The sequence below is a fragment of the Mus musculus genome, chromosome 1 (genome assembly GCF_000001635.26).
Source record: "Mus musculus strain C57BL/6J chromosome 1, GRCm38.p6 C57BL/6J".
Taxonomy (NCBI): domain Eukaryota; kingdom Metazoa; phylum Chordata; class Mammalia; order Rodentia; family Muridae; genus Mus; species Mus musculus.
Window position 1 is genome coordinate 179,082,550 of NC_000067.6, and position 14,141 is coordinate 179,096,690.

The following is a 14,141-nucleotide window of genomic DNA, read 5'->3' on the forward strand; positions in this document are numbered from 1 at the left end:
TGTGTGTGTGTGTGTATGAATGTGTATGCAGGTTCACATGCCTGTGTATGCACAGGAGGAAGTCAGAGTAGGACACTGGATGCCTTCCTCTGTTGCTCTCTGCTTTATCCTCTTGAGACAAAGCTTCTCTCTGAACTTGAAGCTTGCTGCTGTTTAGCTAGACTGGGCTGTCCAGCAAGATCACAGGATCCTCTCATCTCTGCGCTCAGCTCTGGGGTTACAGGCATGCATGGCTGTTTCCAGCTTTTATGTGGGTGTCGGAGATGCAAACTCAGGTTCCTCACGCTCACACAGCAAGCACTCTTACGCCCTGAGCAATCTCCTCAGCGCCTAGCTGTGGTGATTTAATAGAAGAATTAAATACAGTTGGCTTTAGGGAAGCAAAAGTGACATGACCAGTAAACACAGATTTTTTTCTTCTTCTTCTTTGGGTTGGGGAGGCAATAAAGCATGTGGCCTTGAGGGAAGTTTGTTCTGTACCAGCCACAAACTTATGGAAATGGTCAGTCCCGTGTGATCTGTTCTGCTTGTGCTGTCTTAGGTTCTGACCTGAGGAAAGACATAGAGGTCCCTTAACATTTCAAAGTCTCCTTAAGGTGGGCAGTTTTATTTCTTCCAGATAGTAAGCTGCTGCTGGTTTAGAAGGGAAAATTCACGTGTGCATACTGTACATGTTGGAAGTAGGGTTCCTGACTTCCTGAAACAGGAAACCGGTGAACTCCAGCAGCAGGCAGATGTGTGCAGCAGCGTGATACTGCGTGACTAGGAGAGCTGGGACAATGGGCTTCCCAGGTTCCAAGACAAACACAAATCGAGGACTGAAACACAGTTAATGTTGACTGTCCTGAGAATTTGAGTTTACAGCCTTTGGGGAATGTGCTAAGTAGTGAATTGACCTGTGGATAGTTTTCCCCCTGGGCAAATTAACACTATGGAGACTTGGTCACAGATATCATTAAGCAGAGCAAAATTTCCAGATAAATGGGAAATTGAAAATATAACAGGTTTATACATGTAAGTACATACCCTGCTTGTCTCCACATGGAAACACTTCATACAAATATGGAACAATGGGGCTGGATGAGGCCTTAAAGTCACGTAGTCTGTGTCCCTTATAATACAGACAGAATAATCAATATGCCACATACAGATTGGACTAGACTTCAGTAGCTTAAGCAGATACTTTCTGGATTCCACTCTTTGGCCTATCTCTAACATGGCACTCATGACAAGTCATGTTTGTTACATGCCAACCTGACTGGCCACAAGATAACCAACATTAACATTATATCCATGGACTAAGTAAGGGAGATTTCCCTCCCTCCTGTGTGAGTGGACCTTGTCCAGTCAGCTGAAGGCCTGCACAGAATAAGGAGGGCTGGCTTTTCCTTAGTTAAGAGGGAACAGTATCCACCTGCTGCTTTAACAGGGATATTGGTTACTCCTGGCTTCAGACCTAAATACGAACTCTTGGTCTTGAACCTATAAACTTTTGGTCTGGAATTCACACCAGTTGGCTCTCTTGGGTCTCCATCTGAGTATCATATCTTATGATTTGTTAACTTCCATGTTGTTGAGAGTTGGTTATAATTAATTGACATCATACTAAGAGCTCCATAGTGCTATGATGGAGCTGAACAGGACTGTTGCATAGTGATACCATAGATGTTGTAGCATTACTGCATAATATATTATCAGTATAAAGAAGCCTACTGTGCTGGCAATAGAATCAAGTATATGCACAATCAAGTATAATATACAGTTGTCAACAAATGACTGTTAATTGTTCGTTATGCTATATCTTGTAATTTCAGAGCAGTGACTATACTCTATAAAACAAGCTCACCATAGTAAGTATACCATGTTCTACATACACAATGACAAAATTACCTAATGACAAGTGTATCCCTCTATGAAGTGCTTTTAACATGGACTGTAAGTCCACATCCCCAAGAGTATCTACATTGCTCCCTAATCTCTAAAGAATCTTCTTTTCCCTATCTGGAGCTTGAACACACCAACTAGGTACTGGAGACAGCAGCTATCTTGGGAACAAGAGGACATAGGAACATAGCCACATGCTATGAACTGCTGCAGAAAAAGAAATGACCTGGGGACTGTCTTAGTTACTGTTTATTGTTGTGATGAATCACCATGATCAAGGCAATGTATAAAAGGAAGCATTTAGTTGGGAGTTTGACTACAGTGTCAGAGAGTTCATGAATGTCAAAGTGAGAGCATGATGGGAAGCAGGCAGCCAGGTAGGCATGGCATTGGGGCAGTAGATGAGAACTACAGGCAGAGAGCAAGACCCTGGACCTGGTGTGTGCTTTTGAAACATAGCTCCTCCGACAAGGCCACACCCCTTGATCCTTCCCAAACAGTTTCACTGGGTACCAGATATTCAAATATATGAACCCACTGGGACGATTCTCATTCAAACCATCATAGAAACTCAGTCTGCTGGTGCAGGCCTATAATCACAGCAACTCAGAAAGCTGAGGCAGGAAGACACTACTTTTTTAACTTTGTGACACCCCGTGTTACAATAAAAATTAAAATACATTAATAAGCATTAAACATATAGCTGAGCATTTATATAGCATAACACTAAAGTAGGCTGAATCTTGGTGCTATCTATCTGTAGTAGATCCAACTTTTCCTACTTAATTCTTTTTTTTCCTTTGAGACAGGGCCTCAACTGTAAAGCCCTGGCTGATTTGGAACACCCTCCAGAGATGAGGCGGCCCTTGAACTCAGAGATCCACCTGCCTCTGCCTCCTAAAGTGCTTGGATTAAAGGTATGTACCACCATGAATTCTGGGATTAAAGGCACATCCCACCCATGGCTTCTGGGATAAAAGACCATGAATTAAAGGCATGTGCCACCACTCCCAGTTCTTAAAATTCCTTTTCATGCAAAACCACTTATATCTGTGGTTTCCAGTATTCAAAGGGGCTCACGGTCCTTTCTCAAGAAGAGCAGTCACCTCTCCACAGTGATGAGACAACCACAGGTGGCCCCAGCATGGTACAAGAACAACCTGGCTGAGCCAGTTGACCTGAATGGGAGAGCTGCTTCTGTCCCTTCTTTCTTCGTATCATCCCAGAGGCATATCTCTGAGGCTGCCTTGAGTTTGGCTTCACAATTTATTTATAAGTATTGACATAAAATGAGATCATGACCATAAAAGACATCTAACAACGTAAACAAACACCCCGCAGAAGGAAGATGATGGCGCATAACCTGATTGCGTGCAAACCAAAGCAGATAAGTTCAAAATGAGGACAGTGCATGAGTAACTGAAGAGCAGTTTATTATGTTTATGGCATTAGTTTTGGCTCTTCTTCCTTCCTTGGAGAGTGAGAGTCCTGAGGTAAGTGAGCTCCATCTGATAAGGCGCCGCAGAAGAGAGCCTTTTGGAACCAATTTAAAAGAACTAAGAAGACAAAATACGACTTGGTATGTTTATTGCTCAGCAGTAACTGTTATCAATCGTAACATAATTCAGGCTTCTTACTGTATGCTCTCAACAGCCCTCTGGCCTTTCATATCCTTTTAATTACATGTTTAATGTCATGTGTTTAATGTCTATATTCCATGATACCTGAAGCCCCACAGATTGTAAATCTCGCCTTGTCAGGAAATGAAGAGTGCAGCAAGTGCCCTGTTCTACTTAGCTGTGCACTTTGGAGCAGTGTGAACACAGCCGAGCTCCCCAGACCCTTCAGACACCACCATGGAAAGCTTCAATCTGCTCTCATTCCACCTACCTTGTCCTGGGTTTGGCATCGGATGCAGTCACACTCAAAGCAGTACTGGTCCCTCAGCTGCTTCCGGCGTTCCTCGCTGGTCATCAGCATGTCCAGGTAGCAGATGGTGAGCTGTGGGAACCGAAGGAAAGGCTTGCATGACTGGTACACTCATTTGCTTCTACTGCTATCATCACTGCTAATGCTTAGAGTAAGACATCAATGGGAGGAAGAGAAAGGAGCCACCTACAGCCTCCTCCCCTGGCGACTGTAATGTGTCTTATTCTAGTCTGGCTCACTGTCAACATACAGACATTACATGCTTAATTTAAAGAATCACGTTTATAACCTGGACACAATTTTGTACTTTATCTTTGTCTTTTGTTTTTCTTCCATCAAACAGAAAAACCTCAGGAGTTATTTCATATTTACTGTCACTAAGGTTTGACCATAAATTCTATGACCCTTGATGACCAGAGAGGCCAGTTTCACTCTGTTCTGGGTCCCTGGTCTTCAGGTAACACCATGGGCATAAACATGTTTCCCCAACACACAAGAATCAAGTTCACAGTTATCAGAACTCTTCTCCCCTTCCTACTCACCTGCAGAGCCTCCCTAGTTAGGAGAGGAGGCAGTAGCTCTATTCATGTTGTCTAGACTGAACCCTTTGTGTCTCCCTGGACTCTAACATCCAAAACCATCAGGAAGTTCTGTTGTATCCACATTAACAATTCATCCAGAAGTGACCACTTTTAATCTTTCCCACTGTTACATCCCAACCTGGCCAACCACCATCTCAGGATGGTCTCCCCACCCCACCCTTGGCCCTTCTCTCCTAGAAGGAATCTCTGCATTCTACAATCTAGCCTTCACCACAATTGAAGTCAGACAGGCTTTCTTCAGTTTGAAATACTGCAATAGCGCCCCCTTTTGTCTGAGGAAAGCCAAGGTCTTACAGAGCAACCCGAGTGTGGCCTCTGGACTGCATAGGCTCAATGCTGAATTGGAGGAAGGAAATACAAAGTCCTCATTTAGAAACTTGTTTACTATTTGGTAAGAATGTGTGTGTGTGTGTGTGTGTGTGTGTGTGTGTGTGTGTGTGTGTGTGTGTTTCTAATGATAAAACGTTTTGTTATGGTTACTGTTTTTAAATATTCATTTTTCAAATTTGTCAAAAATATTAAGTCTGATGACCCAAGTAAAATATGGGTCTTTCATCACTGGGGACAGAGAAGCAAGAGCTTCATATAAGCTGCACCCACTCCTTTGAACGCATGGCCCTCCCTGTACGTTCCCTTCCCCCTTTTCCATGGCTCTTGCTGCTCTGGCTAGTCTGGCCTCTTTGTTGTCCCTTCATATTTTCCCTTCAGGCCTGAGTTCTCCCAGATCCACCAAGGTGGCCTCTCTGGTCCTCTTCCATTTCAATCAAATCCCATTTTCTCTAGGAGGCCTAACCTGCAGCCTATTTAAAATAACAACTGGCTCCTGCCACACCCAGCGCTCCTCCCCTCCCCCTTGTCTTCCTTTGCTTTACTCTGGTAATGGATACCAGCTTGTACTATACAGTATACATGACTTATTTATCTGTTTTCAAATGCAGAACATAATTATGGGTGTGGGGGAGTTGGGGATATTGCAGGGAGGAGGGGGCAGGGTTATCTGTTGAAAGACTTGACAAAATGCCCCAGAGCAAACACTCCATGTGGTTTTTCTTAACTGAAAACAAAGCACCCCGTGTCTACTAAACATGATTATACTTGTTTGAAGTCAAGGTAGGGCAGAGAAGGCCTCTGACAGAAAATGACTTTAAGGTGGCCTCCTTGAGGAGGAGGAAGTCTGGCCAGCCACATGGGTCAGACTCACTGTCACCAGGGTGACAGAAGACAGAACCTGAGCTGACTCCCTGGCTCATCACAGAGGCTCATGTTAGAAAGCTGTGGGTGCCTTCTTCCACAGAAGAACTAATGTCTGCCCCAAGAGTATAGATCTGGTCTTGCAGGAACACCTCTGGTGAGTGCTGCACTCCTGAAGTAACTGCAACAGAAAAAAACCTAAAAGGAGCTGGGATCTGCATTTGACCCGATTCAAGCCTGACTCTTTCACCTGGACTGCAGCAGGTACCCTTCTTGGGGTGGCAGTGGAGCCTACGAACAGAAGGAGCCTCTACAGCCCCACCGTGGAATATATACAGCACAAGCTACACAGAGCAGTGGTGGTGGCTGGCTCTTTTGGCTAAGACAATGGTCATCTTTTCATTTCCTCCATCTCTCTCTTGCATTTGAAGGCAGGGCAGAGGAGAAAGGGCTACAGTACAAGGCCAGTTCCCATGCCTTTTGGAGAACACCAGGTTCCACAGACCAAGCAACTAGTCTCAAAGCGTATATTCGAGAACATCTTTATCAGTAAGTTTGGGGCTGTACACTCATCCTGTATCCTCAGACTCTCTGGTCCTGGACAGATCCCCACACAGGTGAGGGGGCAGCTGGTGACTATGCTCCCTGTAGAATTCATTCTAAGACCCCGTTTCTCAGCCCAGCCTAAAGACCAGAAGTCACTAGTCATCGCTGTCAGGTCAAGCAGAAGCTCTTGGGTAATTCCAAGCTACTGTGAAGCCACCAACTCAACAGTGTCTGGCTCTAAAACTGCATTATAAGGACTACAACTCATGTGTGACTGCCGGGCAGGAGACTAGTTATTTTGTCTCACCCCAATAAATAGGGTCTCACAGTCTTTCTGGGTAGCCTGTAATGCCTGAAGCCTTTACCCAAGCAATGGCTTTCTAACTTGCCTCCTAGGGGCTTTTTCTACCTTTTTACCTTCTAAACTGATGAGAGAGGGGGAGGGGGAAAATGAGGGAGAGGGGAAGGGGGAGGGGGAGGAGGAGGGAGAACACGCTCCCTAACACCCATAGCTGGTTGAGTCATTCCTCTATGTGAAGACTTCAGGCAGCTTCTTCCTGCCTATGGATGGAGCCCCACAAGTCTTTTCTCCTAGACTGATTGTAGGTCTACTTCCTCGTCTCAGATGTCTTTTCCTGTGCCTCATAGAGTCTTGACTATACAGCTGTCTACGCCCCCTCCCTCTGGGATAGGGACTCCTTATCTTTTCTGTGCCTCTTTCATGCCACTGAAGTTTGCAAACTATACTGTACCAAAGCTGAGGGGCTCAGCAGCAAGAACATTCCGGAAGCACGCAGCTAGCTTGAAATGGCAGCTCAATCATTTTATCAAGCAAAGATAAAAACCTTTATTAAAGGCTCATAGATTTGAAAGTTTAAATGGAGTCACTGCTCACTACATGCGGGGCGGGCACACACACAAACCACGGCCATTGATCAACTGGTGCTTTAATGGCACAGAACAAAATCGCATTAAAATATTAATGCTCTGACCATTGCTCTGCCATTTAAGTGTAACTCTTATGAAAAAAATGCATAAATCATTTCCAGCTTTAGAGCAATATTGCAGAGGTTTCAGGGACTTGGTTATGGTGCCTCTGTTCAAATCACATAGCGGAGAAAACTGTTTTCCCTGAAACCATCTTTCCCATCAACAACGGAGTGCAGAATAAAACCAAATCTTGTTTTCATTTTTGTAGTATATTGTCACAGTTACACATTTTTCCAATACTAGCTCAAAGTTTAAAAAAAAAATCACTTCATCTTAAAGTCACTTTTGTCCCTTTTCTTTGTCACACAAATTCTACTAATTTTGGTTTCTAAATATTGTATTCTTCACATTCTGTATTCTGAGCCACCACTTGGCCTCCTCCTGACTTCAGACTGTCATTGTCAACTCTTGCCCGGAGGGACAGACTGACCCTCCTCTTAATCTTGTCTATAGGCATAAGATCTTACCATACCTCCTTTCCTCAAAACTCAAGGAGACCCACTGCCTGGCCCTCGTTCCTCCCACATAGCAGACACCTAGAAATCCTCGGGTGAACAGCATTCTGTGAAAAGCCCCAGACTGGTCCAGCCCCCATGCATTCTCCATTCCTGGCTGGAGTGGATTCCTCAATACCGATGTGAACCATTTCTTGCTCACTGAACTCAGCACTCTGCCAGTGGCTTCTGTCTCCTTGCTTGGAACACTGGTGCCTGCCTCACCTAACTTTATTTCTATAGATTCTTTCAGATCGAAAGGCCACTTCTCTATATGTCCCCTTAACTGACCCCCCCCCCCAACCCTGGCACCTGTATATGCCTTGGGTAGTCTGTTCAGAGTATCTATGAAGCCTTGGCACACCTATGCTACCATGCTTCTTGTATCATGTTGCTGCCTTCTGTCTGTCTCCTCCTTCCACACAAGAAGGTCATTCTGATACACGGATTCCTCAGACTCTGGAACAGCCAACCAGCCCCTACCACACAGAAAGCCCTCTGTGAATTTGCTCCAGCAAACAGAGATTACTGAATGAAGAACCCTAATCCCCAAACACTTGAAACAAACATTGACATTAGGGATACTAATATGTTCAATTCATGCAAATCACTATCCACCCAAGTGATGAGGCCCCAGAAGATGATGAACCAATGTGTTAGTTATAAGGGTTTAGAAAACCCCAACCCCTTCTCATAGATTTTCTTGTTTGTTGACATCGTCCAGTGCTGGGAATTGAATCCGAGATACTGTATATGCTCAGAGCTTTACCACTGAGAGATACCCTAGCCCCGTTTGGTTAAAACATCATCACCACCAACAGTCACTTTTGCCTTTAGATGATGTACAATGATTCATCTTAATTGTCAACTTGACTGTATTAAGGTATGACTAGGAAATTATGAAAGCATACCTCTGCTAGTATCTATGAGGGAGCTTTCAGAGACAAGCAGATGAGGAGAGCTCTCACATAAACAAGTATAATTGATGTATTAATAATAATAATATATAGTGGATATACCCGAACAGCACACCAGGCCAAGGCAGTTCCACGTGAGAGAGGTTTATTGTGGGGGAGAGGAGAAAAGGAGTGACAGGGCAAGTGGAAAGGGAAAGAAGAAAGAAAGAGAAGAAAAAGAGGAGGGGGTGTTCCCCTTATTTATATGGAAAGTGACATAACACAAGTAAGGCTGGGAGGTGAGCCAAGTGGGTTCTGGGATATGGTGGTCGTTGGCTTGGCAACTGGCCTGCAGGTTGTGGGTCACGTTGTTAGCTCATAGGTTTGGAATGTCCTGGTACTAACAATAATCAATTGATGTATTCAAATTTTGAATAGACTATTGAGGAAAGGCACACCTAGGGAAGGTGGGACCTAGTTGAGGATGTAGGTCACTGGGAAGCAACATAGCTCTGGTCTCTCATTATCGCTTCACTTTGTCTACCATGATGTGAACTATCTCAGTTGTCTTCATGGCCATGAGCCAAACAGCCTTTGTTATGTGATGCTGCAGCTGCAAATGTGCTGTGTCACGATGGGCTCAGGAACATGGAGCTAACTTGCCATGGACTGAACCCTGTACAGCATGGCATTCAATAAACCATTCCTCTAAGTTGCTGATGTCAAGTCACAGAGGTTCAAAAGTCACAAGCACACTAACAGGGCTGAACAAAGACGTTCCCTTTCTAGTCCGCCTTCAAGTCACATGACCCCCAGAGAAAGAACTTAAAATTCCCCATAGCATCAGCAGATATCCCAGTGTGGACCGACTGACTGGTCCTGACAACTGGAAATTCAGCAAAAGATCCTGTGTAAGAGGCAGAGTACTAGGTTGAAAACGCATTTGAAATGAGTCCTGTCAAGGCCAAATCCCTGTCTCTATAAAATATGGTGTCTAAGTTTAGGTTTTATTGGAGGAATACTGCATAAATGCCATAAAAGCTTATGGCTCTCCAGTTTCCTTGCAGGAAATATCCACTTTAGCAAATTGGAAGGCAGGAGGAAAGAGACTTCTGGAAATCATGACAATAAGCAGAGCCCAGCACCAGTAGAAACCGCACACAGTCCACGCTGATTCTGTGTGGCCCAGCAGCTCTGAACTGGCCTATTTGTAGTTGCCTGTGAGATCTCAAGCCTCAGTGAAGGTCTTTCACCAAAGCAGCTTGCTTGGACATCTACACAAAGCCACACTTGCAAATCCTATCTGACCATTGTATCTGTGCTGAAAGTATCACCCAGAAATGCCGGTGGGGTTACAAAAGCCCAGTGGGAAGGCCAGAGAGAATAAACCACGCCTGTTTTCTGGGCAAGTCCTGGGGAACGGTACTGACAAGCTGGGTTGCCTCTCAGAATGCCCATGTGCTGGGATGTAGCAAGCAGCTGGGCTGTTGCTGCCAATGAGGTGATTTAATGACCCCCATCATGTATATAAGATAGACAGCCCCAGTCACCAAAGAACATCTTTCAAATACATGTCGCAGGACTATCATCATGAAGAAACCCAGTGACCAAGACCAAAAACATGTGCATAGATTCATCTACAATTTGGTGTGTGACTGTTTTGAGCGTTTTCTTGGTGTCAGGACAGGAAGGAGTTAGCTGTAGCCGGTGGTCGGAGGGAGCCAAGCTGGGAAAGGTGCTGCCGAGCGAGGAGGGCCAGCAGCGGGAGGCACAGGTTTCCTCACCTCCTCTCCTGCTTCAATTTCCCGCACTGCACGCAGTAAGAGGTGGGGCCCGTTGAATACGATGGAGCAGTTGGGGTCACAGCTGTGATTCAGCAAAGACATACTGAAAGAAAGAAGAAAGAAAACTCAAGGGGACCATCAATGCGCAGAGTTAAACAACTTCATCAAAAGGACACAACAGTCAAAAGACACCTAGGTGGGAGGTAGGGAGCAAGATGGGTTTGATGGGGAAGAAATGAAGATTGGGGTCTTGGAGCACTTACAGGCTGCCCCTGTGCTGCTCCTCATAATGCGGGCTAATTGGGGAAGTTTGATAATAAGTCCTTTTGGGGGATGGGTCACAGTAGATTCCACCCAATAAGGTTACCCAAATGATGGGGGTACTGACAAAGTAACTCACGAAGAGATCATCTCTGGGGTAAAGGGTACGGGTGCAGTTACAGCAGTCTCCCAAGGTGCCCCTGACCTACAGAGGGCCTCACTGCTGAGCACTGGTAGAGAAGGGCTGTGGCACTGCTAGATGCTCACACTGGTGTGTCCTGATGCATTCTGGGAAGGAGCCTAGTCACTTTCTTTTCTTGGAGGTTTCTTGGGGGAAATGCAATGACTTTACACTGTCACCATGAACTGACAGCATTTAGGATGGGCATGTACTGTGTGGGAAGTACCTGCTCAGGACTGGAGCAGGGTGACCAGATTCAGTCACCACAACAAGCTGGTGGGGGTTATTTACAGGTGAAGAGACCAATGCTGAAGGATGGGACTGGTTTATCCAAGGATGCACAAATCAACTGAGGACTGAACCGGAACCAGGAGGCCTGAGCTCAGAGCCCATGCTCTGAAGCCCTCTGAGTTGCTGCTTTCAGAAACCTGTGCTATGAAGAGACATGACATGCAAGCAACAACATGTGTGTAGGCTAGAGAGGAGGCTGAGCCTCAGGTACAATTACTGAAAAGAAACACCATGTTTGAACCCTAGGGGCATAAAGACAGAACAAAAGTCAGCTCGGGGATAGAGGCTACCCTAGAGATGGCTAAGAAATAGGCTACTTCTGAAGGCTCTTGAGTCTCTTCTAGAGGTGATTAGAAAGTGTGTGACCACCAAAGTCAAACTTAGCCTATTGGTACCATGCCACCAGTCTGGAGGGATAACTGTGTGCTTCTGCTCAAGAGGTGGAGGCCAAAGCTCAGGGGAGACTTTGTAAAGATTAACTGAATCCCAGCACCCATAAGCCTGAACCTACCCCAAAGTCAGCCTGAGAACAAGTGGTTAGGTGTGAAGCCTGCCTTGTCTTAATAGCATAGTGTATAATGTGTGTTATAAGACTTACCATTTCTATAGCCTCATGCAATGTAGTGCTATGTCTTGAGTTTGGCTACTGAGCTAGAGGCTACAGAAGCCTTTCTAATGACCCCCGAGAGGCTGAGGAGCTGGGTGGAAGTGAGTTGGTTTGGAATGTCTACCGTACCTGGGGTACAGGCCAACGCCGACCTCCTGCATCTCCGCGTTGCAGATAGTGAACGAATTGCAGATCACCTGTGGAAATAAGAAGGGGCCTGTTAGGTGTCCACTTTAGAAATCTCACAGGCAGGAGCACAAAGACCCGGAGCGTTTTAGGGGCTGCTTGCACAGATGATGGGTGACTTTAGAATAACATCTCTAAGGTGCACTCCTCAACCCTGGGGAAACACAGGGCCTCAAGGAGCGCAGAAAGTACTGACTGTAGTCTAACCTCTCCACAAGCCACATTCTACAACTCCACAAAATGTTCAAAATTCAAAATACAATTAAAGTACTCATTAAAAATGAGGGGCCTGTGACATGCATGTTTTCCTGACTGCCTGCCTGGTCCAAAGGCCCCTTTATCTAAGGAATACAGCAGTGTGTTTGTTTTTATTCCTGCATAGTGAAGTGCACCCTGAGGGAGTTTGTGATCCAAGCTGCCCATTGACCACAGGGAAGACAGGAAGCTGCGCAGTGGAGCCATAGCTCCCACCGGACACACAGATCCCCTCACCGGCCTGTGGCATGTTCCGGTGCCCTCTGGGTAGATAAGGAAAGGAAGAAAGAAAACATATAATCCCTATACACAAGGAACTTTAGAACCGTGTTTGTGCAGGAGGTGATGTACTGTGCCAGAGGCCACAAAGAATACGCAAAGAGCGCTAGGCTTGAATCGTAGCCTAGACCCGGGCACGAGACAATGCCCAGACAGATATGGGGGCAGGGGGAAGAACACCGAGGTCCCTGCTCTCACAGGACTTAAGCTCTACACAACGACAGACATTTTTTAAAAGAAGAACTCCCACGACAGAGAGCTTATCCTTGTGGGGAAGGGCCAAGGAGAGAAGATCAGTGAAGAACGTGAGGAATCCCTGGAAAGAAGCTGCATCTACAAATGCAGGCTGACTGGCTGACCACTGACCTTGGGAAGTTGGGATGCTGCAGGTCTAGAGCCTGGTTACTGTTTCTTGTGGTTTATGTCTGAGGCACTCCTGGCCTACCTTGGTGTCAGACCTAACACCCCGATAAACCGATGAAACCTCTGGAACGGATTAACGTAGCAAAACTCTACTGTCCACCAGTCCAAGGGCTAAGCATTATATCCAACAGCACGGGAGGCCTCGAGCGGAAACCACCCCACCCTGCTGTAACCCTTCTGCCATGTTTCCGGCAAAGCATGATTAGAACCCTCTGATTTATTGCTTTCTTCTGTTACTATAAGAACTGCACGAAACTGCTTCAACATTGGGACATGGAATCTGGGGTAACTTAAATCTGGGTTTCCATGCAATGGCTGCTCATATTTGGCCTCCGGAACAAACCATCTCATATTCCCTTTGAGGTGAACGCTGTGTTTCTGTGACATGGACATGAGAGAAAGAGGCAAACCACTAGAACAAGGTGGCATGTAAACTGGGAGTGGAAGAGACCAAGGAGAATTGGTCGTTGGTGAGAAAGTGCTGCAGCTGTCCATAGCATAGGAGGGCTCTTGTGTTCTGGACCAAAGGACCGCTGTGGGGACACATGGTTAGAAAGAGAAGTAGAGACCGTTTATTAGGAAAGGAAATACACTCCTGGGGAGAGGAGTAGCTAGTGAGCTGAGAGGAAAGCCAAGGCCCTGGGACATGGGGCAAATGACCCTTTACAGGACACTCCCCACCACGTTTGTACAATGGGTCTTTCTTGAACATGCTCAGTTCCTTAGGAAGCCCAGGTGAGGAAGGGCTTCCAATCTTTGCCAACTTTCTTTATATGTTAGTTAATCTTGATGTAGCTTGCTTTCCCCACATGAATATTTTCCACACACAGAGGTGTAAGTCACCAGAAAGAAACAAAAAGTGCAGAAGCCTTGAGGTAAGACTGCACGTACACAGAGAGGATGCTGGTGTAGCCCAAGAAAGCAGTTTAGATGGTAGACAGAAGAGGTAGCTGGATCATACAGGACTTTACATCCAGGTGGGGAATTTTATTTTAAATGAGACTCCAAGCCAAGGAATAAATGGGTCTGATTTCTGTTCCCAAGGGATTTCTCTGACTGCTATGCACAGAACGAGCTGTTTGTTCAATGGTGAGCATGCGTGTGTAGCACACAGGTCAGAGGTCACTTCATAATGCACGCATTGGCTTGGACACTGGTGACAGGAGTGGGAGGAGCTGGCACCTCTGCCACAGCCTTCACTGGGGAGCTGCAGATGGGGAACGGAGGAGTCGTGGATAAACTTGGTGTTTGGCTTCTAAGTGGCTGACCACTGCTGTCATTTATTGGGAGGAGGAAGAAGGCAAAAGGGACAAGTCTGGCACCAAGTAAGTGTGTGTATGTG

At 45.9% G+C, this 14,141-nt stretch overlaps 1 protein-coding gene across 7 annotated transcripts in view; it reads right to left on the reverse strand.

Annotated features, from left to right (window-relative positions):
- Positions 1 to 14,141, reverse strand: part of Smyd3 (SET and MYND domain containing 3) — a 566,094-nt gene that overhangs the window by 130,590 nt on the left and 421,363 nt on the right. For all 7 annotated transcript variants that reach the window (NM_027188.4, XM_006496982.4, XM_017312211.2 and 4 more), the window contains 3 exons: positions 11,786 to 11,853; positions 10,317 to 10,419; positions 3,775 to 3,885 (listed from right to left, as the gene is read on the reverse strand). In NM_027188.4, the coding sequence (NP_081464.1) occupies positions 3,775 to 3,885; positions 10,317 to 10,419; positions 11,786 to 11,853 (282 nt within the window). The remainder of the gene's footprint in view (positions 1 to 3,774; positions 3,886 to 10,316; positions 10,420 to 11,785; positions 11,854 to 14,141) is intronic.